The 13731-nt window shown below is 37.6% G+C and overlaps 1 protein-coding gene across 1 annotated transcript in view; it reads right to left on the bottom strand.

Annotated features, from left to right (window-relative positions):
• DPH6 (diphthamine biosynthesis 6) overlaps positions 1–12826 on the bottom strand; it is a 191254-nt gene extending 178428 nt beyond the window's left edge. Inside the window, exons 1-3 of the mRNA XM_006057193.3 lie at positions 12669–12826; positions 8644–8738; positions 3711–3904 (exon numbers count right to left, since the gene is read on the bottom strand). Coding sequence (XP_006057255.1) covers positions 3711–3904; positions 8644–8738; positions 12669–12691 — 312 coding nt within the window. The 5' untranslated portion in view covers positions 12692–12826. The remainder of the gene's footprint in view (positions 1–3710; positions 3905–8643; positions 8739–12668) is intronic.
• Between the last annotated feature and the right edge of the window lie 905 nt (positions 12827–13731).

The following is a 13731-nucleotide window of genomic DNA, read 5'->3' as shown; positions in this document are numbered from 1 at the left end:
AGTTTCAATGTCCAGTGTGCTGCTGTGACATTTCATTACATCAAACATAAAGACACAATCATAAAAGACAACAGAGAAGAAAAACGAGTCAGCCAAAAGGAACAAATATCACACTAGCATGAACCTTCTCGTCACAAAATGCTGGAGGACCATGGAACAATGCCTTTAATGATTTGAGGAAAAGAAACCTTCATCCTAAAATATTAAATTTAATGAACATACTAATCAAATATGAGGGTAGAAAAAGAACATTTGCAAACTGCAAGGACTTGAAAGTAACTTCTCTAAGGAAATCTCTTATTGATGGATTCCATTGAAATCAGGGAATAAACCAAAAAGGGGACAATATCAGATCTAGTAAGAAGTAGCTCCAGTTGAGAAAGAAAGAATAAGTGATCCTTAAATATATTCTCTATAGGGGTATGGTATTTAGATATATCATGCAGGAACTATTGCATTGCTTTATGTGACTTAAAAGAAAAACACCCCAGAATTTGAAAATTACAATATTTTTAGAGAATAATACAAGTTATCTATATGCCAAACTAACCCAGATGAGAATCAAATGATATTTTAATATTAAAGAAATTTTAAAGAATAAAAGACTAGCTATATGAAAGCCAGATATTTTGCAAACAGCTTGAGATATATACATATACACACCTGTCATAATCACCTGACAATCCATAAGACATCAAGGCTTATTCCACTTCTATTAGCTTTGATGACTTCTTCAAAATGTTGATAGTTAGGAATCTTTAATTCTGCAAACTCTTCCAAGTCTTTCCTACTTCTTTTAAGCAATTAGTCAATTAAACTCTTTGTAAAAAACAAACATTTCCTATTCAAATATTAGCTCTAATATCTGGGGGTAAAAAGAGTTAACAAAAACAAAAGTCTGACATACATGTGAAAGTCACAAAACTACAACCTGTTATAAATAAATGTTTAAAATGAAAATGAATCTAAATGCTTTCAATTCTTCATTAATATTCAAAGGATTAAAAAAATGCAATTCCATCTTTTTCTTAGAACAAGTGAAGATGAACTTGAAGAATTATAGCTCTTCTCAACTCATTTTTTCCCATAATTACTCAATTATTCATTAGAATATGTAAGACCTCTATTGGAATCTTTCCACCAGTGTTTCATAAATGGATTTAACTATAAAAGCCTGGTTATACAATCTCTTCCATAAAAGCAGTGTATTTCTGATATTTATGTCCTTAAAATATCCTATAGTAAAATTAATATTTTTGCACAGGAAAAGAAGGAACTATTTAGTCCCAGACAACTTGATAACATCTCTTTCAGCTATAGTTATAATTATCATGTATGAACTTCCAAAGCAGAAGTTGTCAAGATTTAACATTAGCATTAATTTATGTCATAACTGACGGTTACTATAAAGATAATGGCAAAGCATCCATTTCTCCAAAGACAGAATGTATCAAAAGGGAAATTTCTTCTTAATTACTACTAATCAGCCCATTTTTAATTAAATTGATTAGTAATGTATTATCTTTCCCTTTCTCGGAAGGGCATTATTATCACAGTTTCTCCAAAGTTATCAGTTATCAGTGGTTTTTAAGCAACCTAATTACCTGTAGTATTGAGTCCTACCATTTTGTAATGTTGGTTTATGCGGCAAACTTAATACCTAGTTTCTTTGCATCCTGAGGAAGAATTTTGAGAAAGAAGAATTTGCGCTCAATATTTCACACCTCAAAGTGAACGCTGTCAAAGTCTTAATTGTCCACATGGAGAGAAGTGAAATTTCTTTTATGCCTTTTCTGTTGTTTGACAGGACTTTCCAGTTGGTTCAGTGGTAAGAAATCCACCTGCCAACATAGGAGACACAGGAGACGTGGGTTTTATCCCTGAGTAGGGAAGATCCCTTGGAAGAGGAAATGGCAACCCACTCCAGTATTCTTGCCTGGAAAATTGCATAGACAGAGGAGCCTGGTGGGCTATAGTTCATAGGGTCACAAAGAATTAGACATGATGATAACATGTATATTCCCAAAAGGAAGAAATCAGGTCCCTGTGATTTCCTTTGAAAAGTATTTACCTTTTATGCTACCCATATCCAAACAGCAATTTTTTTTTTCTAAATAGTAAATTATAGAACCATTCTTTCCCTATCAGTTTTGTTTTTTAAAGGGTAAATAAAAATAAGAATTTTCTGTGTTGGAGAAGACTCAAGAGTCCCTTGGACTGTCAGGAAATCAAACCAATCAACCCTAAAGGAAATCAGTCTTGAATATTCATTGGAAGGACTAATGCTAAAGCTGAAGCTTCAATATTTTGGCCACCTGATCCAAAGAATGGACTCACTGGAAAAGATTCTGATGCTGGGAAAGATTGAAGGCAGGAGGAGAAGGGGATGACTGAGGATGAGATGGTTGGATGGCATCACCAACTCGATGGACATGAGTTTGAGCAAGCTCTGGGAGTTAGTGATGGACAGGGAAGCCTGGCGTGTTGCAGTCCCTGGGGTCGCAAAGAGTCAGACATCACTGAGCAACTAAACTGAACTGAATTGACATAGAAAATAAGAGATATTTTCAAAGTGAAACGAATTGAAGAGTTTCATATATTTTTAAAATCAAAATTCTTAATTAATATTAGGCTTTGATCAGCATCAAATCTGAAGTACAGCACTAAAGTAGCTATTTGGGACTAGCAAATTTTTTCATGACAGGGGTTCATAACATAACTTCTGAAAAGCTTAACTTCTCTAAAGAATGAGAAAATAAAATGCAATGTCCCTTGGTACAAGAAGGGACAGAAATTTTCTTTCCTTTGTAAAAATAATATTAAGACATCAAGGAAATATTTGGTTTAAATTCTCTATTTAACTAGCTACACCTTACATGAATTGCCTGTAGTTGACTGGATAAAATTCATATTTAAGAGTACTGAACTGTATTCAAATAGTTGACTATAATAAGAATAAAAAGATGACTGCTTAATATAAAAGGATATCTATTAATTAACATTTACTAAGTATAGTACCTAGTAGATAGATAAGTCCCATACTTTCTCTCCTCAATTTTCCATCCAGAGAAATTAAGAATGAATGCACAATTGCTGCAAACTCTTATATTCAGAAACTTAAGTATTTAATTTATAAACCTCTTTCACGAACTTAAAGTAAGGCTCAGTCTCTCTTTAGGTCTATTTAAATTTCACCAAAGCAGAAAGGTCTTTCTGGACCACTCACTGCACTCTTCATCACCTTGACTCTGCTTCATCTTTCTTCACAGAGCTCTACATCACCACGCATATAATTTATGTGTTTGCTTACTGACCTGTCTCCTACAGAAAAGTAAGCTCCAACAAAACAAGACTTTTTCTGTTTATTCATTGTCCTATCCCCGGTGCCTAGAACTATATATAACAAGGCATTCAAAAAAATATTTGCTAAAAACATGATTGACAGTTCATCAGCTCCAAAATCCTAAGGAAAACTTGGGTAAATATAATTTGACAATTATCAGTGCCAGACTATACCAAAAATTCTATTTTTAAATAATATTTAATATAAAGGCATAGTAACAGTTTTCTAACTGAAAAGACAAAATAGCTTTTCAAAGAATAGTTGGGCTGCTTGGAGTTATAAAATATTTATTAATAAATAATTCAGTAAATATAATTTACTAAATTACATACTAAACTCAGTAAATGTAATTAGTCGCTCTGCATACCTTAACAAGTTTCAAAAGCTCATAGAGATCTTCAACCTCATCACCTTCGCATTTGGTGTACACTGGTCCCGTATCCATGCTCTTTCCCCTTATGGTACGGCGGTAGAGGGGAAGAGCCATTGCTTCTGCATACAAATCAATGGCATGATGACCCACTGTCTGATACATGTAGCTATCCAGTTCATCTGACCCCACTGCAACAAATAAAGGGAAATAATCAAACAGAATGAAAGACAGTGGGTTTGAAAGTCCACCTGAGTTTCACTGCCTAGAGAGCAGTCAACACAACTTGATTTCAAAAATATCAATAAGAACAAAAATATTCAAAACAGATGAATCACATGAACCTTTTTAGTGATACAAATGAACTTAGAAATATACTGGAATAGGCTTTTTGATTTCTTTACTCTATTTTTTAGAAAAAAGAATCATGAATATACATAAAGATTATGTGCAAAGATAGTCATCACAGCATTGTTTATAATATCAATAGATTAAAATTATAGTATATTCACATAATACTATGCAGCTATTAATATAATTTTGAAGAAGAGTATTTTCTAAAGTATGTCCTGCAGAATAGAAATCCCATGAGATATTATTAGGTACTGGATGAAAAAATAAAGGATTCCGTGGGTAAATGAATTTCTATAAAAAATGAGGATAAACCATATTAAATAGGTGTTTTAACTGCAATTCTTCCTAGGCTAAGCAGCTTTAAGATGCTCTAACAAGGCGAGAGTGTATGAATTATCTCTCAAATTTATCTATATAACACTTACATTTTTGTAGGGTATTTGTGTTGCAAACACAATATCTAGAAATGCTATGGTACAATAATAATGATGAGGAAGGTGTTAAAAAACATTTTTAAGCTTTTAAAAAGTTACAAAACAATGTTTGACATATATGTGTGTATCTGTGCATATATGTGTATATATGCATATATGCCAAGCAGATCTAGGCTTTCCACTGAATGTGAAAGAATTTTATCAAAAGGCATGAAAAATTATATTGTAAGGGCCTTCAATAATCAAAATCACCACAGTATGCTATCAGATTTTGGCTCATACAACAGATTGGTTTCCAAGTATTCATATTATTATTGTAAATCTGTCTAGTCCCGGTTTCAGTAGGAAGGAGAGATATAGCCAAAGTAACTTAAAAGCCTCTTAGATTACCTTCATCTCAAATTTAAACTAGATCTTTAAATGTATTAGCTTTAAAGACAATTAATACAATCGAATTAATATATTTAAATAACTTTGAGTTTCTCAGCCAGAAACTTCCTGATGTTAGCAAAATAATTACAACATTTTACTGAATTCAAAAACCTAAACGACAATTTTCCTTTAAGGCTCCATTTAGTCCCAACCACAACGTAACTTTTATTAATGGAAGCTAGATAACAATAATAGATTGAGATCAAATAAAACCAAAAGGCTCCACTGTTGTCTGAAGCACCTCAATTAACATGCCACAAAAGTTCCTACTACAAATTTAAAGAGATAGCTTTGCGAATTTTATGACAAGTTCATATTTATCCCCATTATGGGGATAAACTCTTTTCCAGACTACCCACTGAAAACTCAGTGCTATGATTTAGTTTAACCAACTTTATACTGGAGTCATCTCTACCAGTCATTCCTCGTTAAGATTCCTTTTACATGTTTAGGGGGAGAAAAAAAGCCAGTCAATGAATCATTCAATAATCACCAACATCCTGTTGATTTTAAATCAAGATTAGCTAAACTCTCTCCATCCACCAACCCATAGCCATCTATTTGCTTCCATTATAATGAGAGTACAGCTGATTTCCTCAAGCTTTTAGTTTGTAATATTCCAATTACATTTACTACTAACTTCTTTCTCACTAACAATATTCTAGGGTTTCCCTAGTGGCTCAGCTGGTAAAGAATCTGCCTGCAATGCAGGAGAACTGGGTTTGATCTTTGGGTTGGGATGATCCTCTGGAGAAGGGAATGGCAACCTCCAGTATTCTTGCCTGGAGAATCCCATGGACAGAGAAGCCTTCCACTAAGAGGCATAATTTAAAGATATACTTTGCCTGTCATCTTACCCACCCTGCTAGTGAACCTTAAGCACAAGGAAGATTATAAAGATGATTCAAAGCAGGATTTTTCAACTTCATAGTGGTTCAAAAGCAATACACATTAAATAAAAATTGTACTTCAAATTTTGAATTGTCATCTTTTCCCAGACTAGTGATACATGGTCCATTCTCTCTGTGATACCGGGCAGCAGCAGTAGATAGCCACAGCTCCCAAGCAACCACATGATCAAGACAGCAAACAACTGATATACTTAAGAACCATTCTGTTTTTCACTTCCACCCACTACAGAATTCAATAAACTACATAAGATATTCAACATTTTATTATAAAAGAAGCTTTGTGTTAGATGATTTTGCCCTACTGTAGGCTAATGTAAGCGCTCTAAGCAGAGTTAAGGTAGGCTAGGCTAAGTTATCATGACCAGTAGGTTGGGTGTATTAAATGAATTTTTGACAGGATATTTTTAACTAATGTATTTCAATGTAAACACAGTATAAGTCAAAATCTGTACATCAGTGATTCAGTACAAGGGAACTATAACTATTCATGTAGAAAAGTTGAAGACAAGATAAAAATTCCACGGAGTGAAATTACATCATGTATGTATTATATAAACAATCTTCTTTTTAAATACCAACACCTCTAAAGATAGAAAGCCTAAAAAACTTACTTGCCTGACTGGCCACAAAAGATAAGAAAATTCTTTCCTGAAGTAACAGAATACAACCTGCAAGGAAATTCTGCTGCTTCTTTTATAATACAGAAGTTGTAGTATAGTTCCCACTCACCCTTAAAGAATTTTCCCTTCATTATTTAAAGTCAGAAATAGGAGGTCACTTTCTAAACATACTACTTTGAAAATGCTATTATTATTAATCATCAGAAACCCATACAAAATCCTAAAGTGTATGCTTACACCTGACCCTCCACAGGACCTTCACAGGACCTGTTCTACTTCCTCCTATAAAATACTTCTAATCTTTATATTCCCACTTCACTTCAAGCATTACTTGGCTCTTAATCAGAGAAGGAAAGAAAACTCAGATAACTGCTTGCCTTGCAGGGTTAATTCTAGTTAGTTCATTATTCATCCACCAATCAATAAACCTTGAGTGAATGCCTATCACGGGCACAGATTTGTCCCAAGTGCTGAGGAACAATTAAAGGAATATAGAAGATATGACCTCTCCTCTCAAGAAGTTTACAAACAATCTATTTGGGCATTAAAAAATAGAAAATAACTCTAAAATGATATAAAAATAAAGATTCAATAGGCTGGCAGCACTGAAGAAGGAACGAAGGAAGGAAGGAAGAAAAATATCTAGTGCAAGATTCAGATTTAACTGGCTTCCCTGGTAGCTCAGAGGGTAAAGAATCTGCTCACAACCCAGGTTCAATCCCTGGATCAGGAAGATCCTCTGGAGAAGTAACGGCTACCCATTCCAGTATTCTTGCCTGGAGAATTCCATGGATAGAGGAGCCTGGTGGGCTACAATCCAAAGGATTGCAAAGAGTCAGACATAACTAAGCAACTAACACTCACTTTTACTCACTCACTCAGATTAAACTAAATTTATTGGGGACCTACCTCATGCCAGGAATTATTAGTGTTTTAGTATATAATACACATTTAATTAATCCCAAAATAATAGTACAGCAAAAGCACGGAATCTTAAAAGAAGCTGAGTAAAGGGGATGAAAAAAAGATCTTAGTAGAAAAGCAGTAATAGAGTTAGACAAGTTTAATCTCCCTCTGTTACATTTTAACAGTTAACATCTATGGTTGCATGAGTATAATAAAAGAGTATGAAAAGCAAATCAATGAATATTTTTCTTTTATTTAAAAGTCTGATTGGGAAAAAATATATATAATTATGTGTGGTGATGGATGTAAAGTAAACTTATTGTGGTAATCATTTCACTATATAGTGAAATGATTATATATTATATACATATATATAATCACTGTTATACACATAAAATGAATACAGTATTATATATCAATTATATTTCAATTAAAAAGAAAAAAAGATTTTGTTGATTGAACTGTGTCACTCCCAAATTCTTGGGGTAAAGTCCTAACATCTAATACCTCAAAATGTTACCTTGTTTGGTAATAGAGTCATTGAAGATGTAATTAGTTAAAATGAAGTCATTAGAGTGAGCCCTTCACCAGATATGTCTGGTGTCCATATTAAAAGAGGAAACTTGGATACCGACAATGGACACAGAGGAAAAAAAAAAAAAACAAACATCTAAATGGAGAAATTTCATTGGAGGAAAACTGAAAAAAGTAGCTAAAATAAGGTCTGTGGATTATTTGTAGATGTCCTTATTACCATAGATGAATAAAAAGTGGAAATGTATTGTTCAATGGCTTTCTCAAGTATCACACATTTAGTTTACATCTAAGATGACTAAACTGAATGCTTTTAATAACAAAAGTTACATGTTATCATTTATTCATATATGTCTTACTTCCCAAGCTCCAAAGAGTTGTATGTTATTTACCTGTGCATTGCCAACAACACTTGGAAAATTTTTGCAGTGGAACAACAGTGCGCTCTGAAGTAAGAGGATTTAAGTGTCAGCTCTACAAGTCTGTATTCACTATTTTACCTTGGACAAAATTATAAAACTTGAAGCTTCAGTATCTTTGCCTAGGAGTAACTTTCTAGGAGTTCTTAGGAGGATTAAATATTACATAATGGAAAACACTAAGCACAGAATGTAGCATCTAAACAGCGCTACAGATATGAGTTCCCATTAATTGTTTGCATATTGCAAACAAGAGAATGCAATTATGAGGCTGGAGTTTCAGTCATTTAGAGAACTTTCCAATATATGCATACACTTACCTTGGTTTTCTGCAGGTCTTAGATTTGCTAAAGCAACAATCTGATGCCCAGCAGCAACGCACTGCATCATATTATAACAGCTGTCCTTCCCACCACTAAAAAAATAAATAGATAAGGAGACAAATAAATATCAGGTTACTGACTGTTATTAAACATAGACTCATTACACATCAAAATAGAACACATTATTTTTTTCAGCTCTTCAGAATATGAGGGACTTATTTTGCATTAGAATGTGTAATTTCCACAGCATATGCAACTGATCAAAGGAATCTGAATATCTAAAGTTGCTACTCACAAGGGCTTATGAAATTATATGCCATCATAACAAAGATTATGCTAAAATGGTAACTCTTTGGTTTTTGATAGCAGTTTTGCTTTAATATATAAAGTGTTTTGCAAATAAAAAATGATTTAATTTTACATTCCAGTTAAACACATTATATACACTTCTCAGATGAAATTTTCTATGAAAAAGTACATAAAGTACCTGTTCTTTCCCACTTTGAGAACACTAATGATGGTCACCAGCACCAATTAAAGGATCAAATTAAAGATCTGAGATCCAGTCAAGTGACAAAGTTTGACATACTTGGTGGGTTCAAATTCTGTAGAGGTTGAAATCAAAATGCTGAATTACACTGATAAACTTAAACATCAGTACTGTGAGTACTTCAGCTTTCAACCATCACCACATACGATGGCAGGATAAGGCCTGAGTCATAAATCTAATAAACAAATTGACAGGGACTTCTAAATTCTGGTACCAAATCTACCTAAGGCAAATCACAAGACCAGTGTTAGTTCATCTTTAATAAGGTTGAATTGCAACCATTATACTATTTTGGTTAAATACTCTACTGTTCCTCTCTATGCATGTTTCTTCTTTTTTAAAAATCATTGTCTCCCTTCCTTTGTTTTATTCCTGTTTCCGTTCATTCTAATCTTTGCTTAAAATCTGCAAATGTACCCCCAGACAATGTTTGAAAGTTAGAAAGTTAAGTCACTCAGTCGTGTCCGACTCTTTGCAACCCTGTGGACTGTAGCCACCAAGCTCCTCTGTCCATGGGATTTTCCAGGCAAGTATACTGGAGTGGGTTGCCAGTTCCTTCTCCAGGGGATCTTCCCAACCCAGGGATTGAACCCAGGTCTCCCACATTACAGGCAGTCGTTTTAAATACAATGTTTAGACTTATTCATAAGCAAAGAAACTAAGAAACTGATTATCCTAGAAGCTGGCCCTTTTGCCTTTTTAGTTCCCAGCATTTGTCAGCCTGTAACACATTTTGAGAGCTTCCCTGGAGTGGGTAGCCTATCCCTTCTTCTTCAGGGGATCTTCCTGACCCAGGGATCAAATCCAGATCTCCTGCATTGAGGTCAGATTCTTTACCATCTGAGCCACTAGGGAAGCCCAAGAATACCAGAGTGGGTAGATGATCCTTTCTCCAGCAGATGTTTCCAAACGAGGAATCCAATGGGGATCTCCTGCATTGCAGGTGGATTCTTTACCAGCTGAGCTACATGGGAAGCCCCCTGTGGGACAACAGTGTCCAACAAATGCTCTAAGAACATAAGCTTTTTAAGGTCAAATTAAGTGTGGAAAAGGCTGAGTCCCTTACTCACTTCTTACTACTACTACTAAGTCGCTTCAGTCGTGTCCGACTCTGGGCGACCCCATAGACGGCAGCCCACCAGGCTCCGCCATCCCTGGGATTCTCCAGGCAAGAATACTGGAGTGGGTTGCCATTTCCTTCTCCAATGCATGAAAGTGAAAAGTGAAAGGAAGTTGCTCAGTCGTGTCTGACTCTTAGCGACCCCATGGACTGCGGCCCACCAGGCTCCTGCGTCCATGGGATTTTCCAGGCAAGAGTGCTGGAGTGGAGTGCCATTGCCTTCTCCATACTCACTTCTTAGAACATCACAAAATACATAACATATGTTAGGGGAGACATCCTATAGAAGATCAGAATTTTAGTTCCCAATTCTGGAATACTAAGCTAAGTTATTCATTGTGTTTGGGTTTATATGCTTTGTTATAAAATTAGAGAATGGCCTAACTAATCCTCAAGATGCCATTCAGCTGTAAAATTAAATGACTCAAACTTTTGTGTATTAGGAAAATAATGTTCTTCACAGTCTAAAGATATGTAAGAATCTTGGTTTCTCTTATTCTCTAGAATGCACACACATATCTCATCTCTTAGTGCACCCACATACACACACTAAACATACTTATTACAAGTAGATTCACAGTATTAAATTCAAATCCAAATACATTCAAGTGTATGTGCATACAACTGTATATATGTATTATGTATGCATTCACATTTATATTGGAGAAAGAAATGGCAACCCACTCCAGTACTCTTGCCTGGAGAATCCCATGGACAGGGGAGCCTGGTAGGTTACAGTCCATGGGGTGGCAAAGAGTCAGACACGACTGAGCGACTTCACTTCGCTCACTTCACACTTTATCACTGCAGAAGGAAATGGCAACCCACTCCAGTATTCTTGCCTGGAGAATCCCATGGACAGAGGAGCCTGGCGGGCCATGGTCCATTGGGTCTCAGAGAGTCGGACACGACTGAAGTGACTAACCACGCACGCAGTGACATTTGTATGTACACATTATGTTCTGTACTCCAACTTAAAGCATATCTTCCAACACTTATATAGATCTTACATTTTAGCAACAATTTTCCAACATTGCTTCTTTTAAAAAGTAATTAGCTTTTTTATTATAAAAATACACACACTAGTGTAATAAATTATACCAATTTTCTTCTCTCTTTCCCTCCAACATTTCTGAGACTGTAGTTAAGTGTCTTACTTGAATGGTTAAACTTTTGATAAACTGCATGTGGATGTGAATTACTCATTTCCTGGACTGCTTTTTATTCTTACTGATCTATATCAACTGAATTTCATTCATAATGGTGAAAGCTTAATCATTCAGTTTACAGAAGAAATTCACTGTATAAAAATAATTATTTTGGCACTGTAGTCTTAGTATCTTAACAATGGCACTGAAGTAAAAGATGTTATATCGAGAGTTCTTAATGGGTCACACTGTTTTCAACCAGTATTAATTTCCTAAGGTACTGAACAAAGATTTTCATGACATCTTCCAGGTTGCATGGTTGCATGCAACTCACTCTACATCGATCCAATTAAAACAAACGTTCAGTTTAAATTTCCTTTTGCATGTTGTTATTTTGTTCCCTCTTGTTTCAATTCACAGAACGAGTATGGAGCCATTTAAACTGACCAGCCTTTGGTCGTCATAGACCCCTAAACATGATGGGTTACTATAGATTTCAAACTCTTTTTGGAATGTGGAGTATGTTACCATAAAGTCACTTTTATAAACGCAATGAGTCTCCAAAGCAATGGCAGCTGGAACTAGGATAAAACAGGATAATTCCATCTCTATCCTTGACACCAAGGTAAAGCACATCCTTGTCAGAAGCAGTTCTGTCACTACTGGGATGCAGAAGAGGGAGAGGCGGTCTTTTGTGAGAGGGGACGGGGCTGGTTGCAACCTAGGGAATAAGGCTGGGCCGGAGGACCCGCAGAAATATAGGATCCTGAGAAAAAAAACGAAGAGAAAAGGGTAGGGGAAACTAAGTGGCGTCAAGTACAGCCTCTCAAACTCCACAGCCCATTACAGCTTTTGAGAATCCGACCCAGGTCCGGGTCAGACGAACTACACGCTCTGGCCGTGAGTCCCAGGCATCAGCAGTTTAAAACGTAAATCCAATCTGAACCCAGGTCTGGAGCCCAGACGGCCAGGGAGGCGGCGACCGACAGACAGGAGGAGTGCCAGCCCGGGACCTGGGACCCGGCAGGCTGTAGCCCGAAGGCTCCGCCTCTTCCTGCGGCCAGGAGAAGCCGCCGAGCCCGCGACGAGTGGCTCCTGCACGGACACCGCCCGATCGGCGGCGGCGGCGGCAGCTCCCGCCCGGTCAGTCGGAAAGGACTAGAGGCTGACAGGGAAGAGGAAGGCAGCGTGGACGCCGCGTTACCTGATCAGAGCTGCGACCCTCATGCTGGGCGCAGTGCGCGTGCGTGCGGCTAGCGCGGGTGGGAGCCGGGAAGTCGCCGCCGTCGCCCCCGCCCCCGCCGTGACGTGCCCGGGGCCTCAAGCGCCTGTTCGCTCAGCCGCCTGTCAGGCAACCGGCGCTGCCGCCCGTGCGACGGCCAGAGGGATACCTGGGCGCGGAGCACGCGTCACTTGGCGCCTAGTCCGTGAGTCACGGATGTCGCGTCCCCGGAAAGAGCGCTGTTTAGGCGCGGCCTAACCACCTAAGTGAGGGCACTGAAGCTGCCTGGGAAGGTCAAGGCCCGCATCGCACAGCTGGGCTCGGGGGCACTGGATTTGTTTGGGTAGGAGAATGTTCAAAGTCACTTACGCTACCAATTGAAACACCTGTGGACGTATAAAAGGAGAGTACGTTGGTCTTTACTAACTCAGCCACCCATCTAAAAGAACTGAACCCTTCAGTTTTTTAGGTTTGATCTCTTCAGTACCTCAAACTTCCTTCTGGAGCTATTCCCAGGACTGCTAGGCTCCCTGTGGTTTGGTCACTCTGTAATAAAGAAGCTAGGAAGCCGATTAAGGCTTGATTACCAAAGACCAGATAGCACCCCACTCCAGTACTTTTGCCTAGAAAAGCCCATGGATGGAGGAGCCTGGTAGGCTGCAGTCCATGGGGTTGCGAAGAGTTGGACACGACTGAGCAACTTCACTTTCCCTTTTCACTTTCACGCATTGGAGAAGGAAATGGCAACCCACTCCAGTGTTCTTGCCTGGAGAATCCCAGGGACGGGGGAGCCTGGTGGGCTGCCGTCTATGGGGTCGCACAGAGTCGGCACGACTGAAGCGACTTAGCAGCAGCAGCAACCAAAGACCAGCAGCCTTGCAGAAGGAAATTCTAGCTTCTAAACTTTTTCACCAGGTATTCATTGAATGCCTTTCGGGTATCTGGCTCTACTTCAGGCTCTTGTGTTTCAGGAAGGGGGCCCCTGTCCAGGGCCTGAGAATGAGCTCTTGTCTAACGCTGTAAGTGAACTGTCTGAGGAGACACA

Source organism: Bubalus bubalis, chromosome 11, assembly GCF_019923935.1.
Source record: "Bubalus bubalis isolate 160015118507 breed Murrah chromosome 11, NDDB_SH_1, whole genome shotgun sequence".
NCBI classification, from domain to species: domain Eukaryota; kingdom Metazoa; phylum Chordata; class Mammalia; order Artiodactyla; family Bovidae; genus Bubalus; species Bubalus bubalis.
Note: the sequence above shows the minus strand (reverse complement) of the source record. Positions and strands in the feature narration are given on the sequence as shown.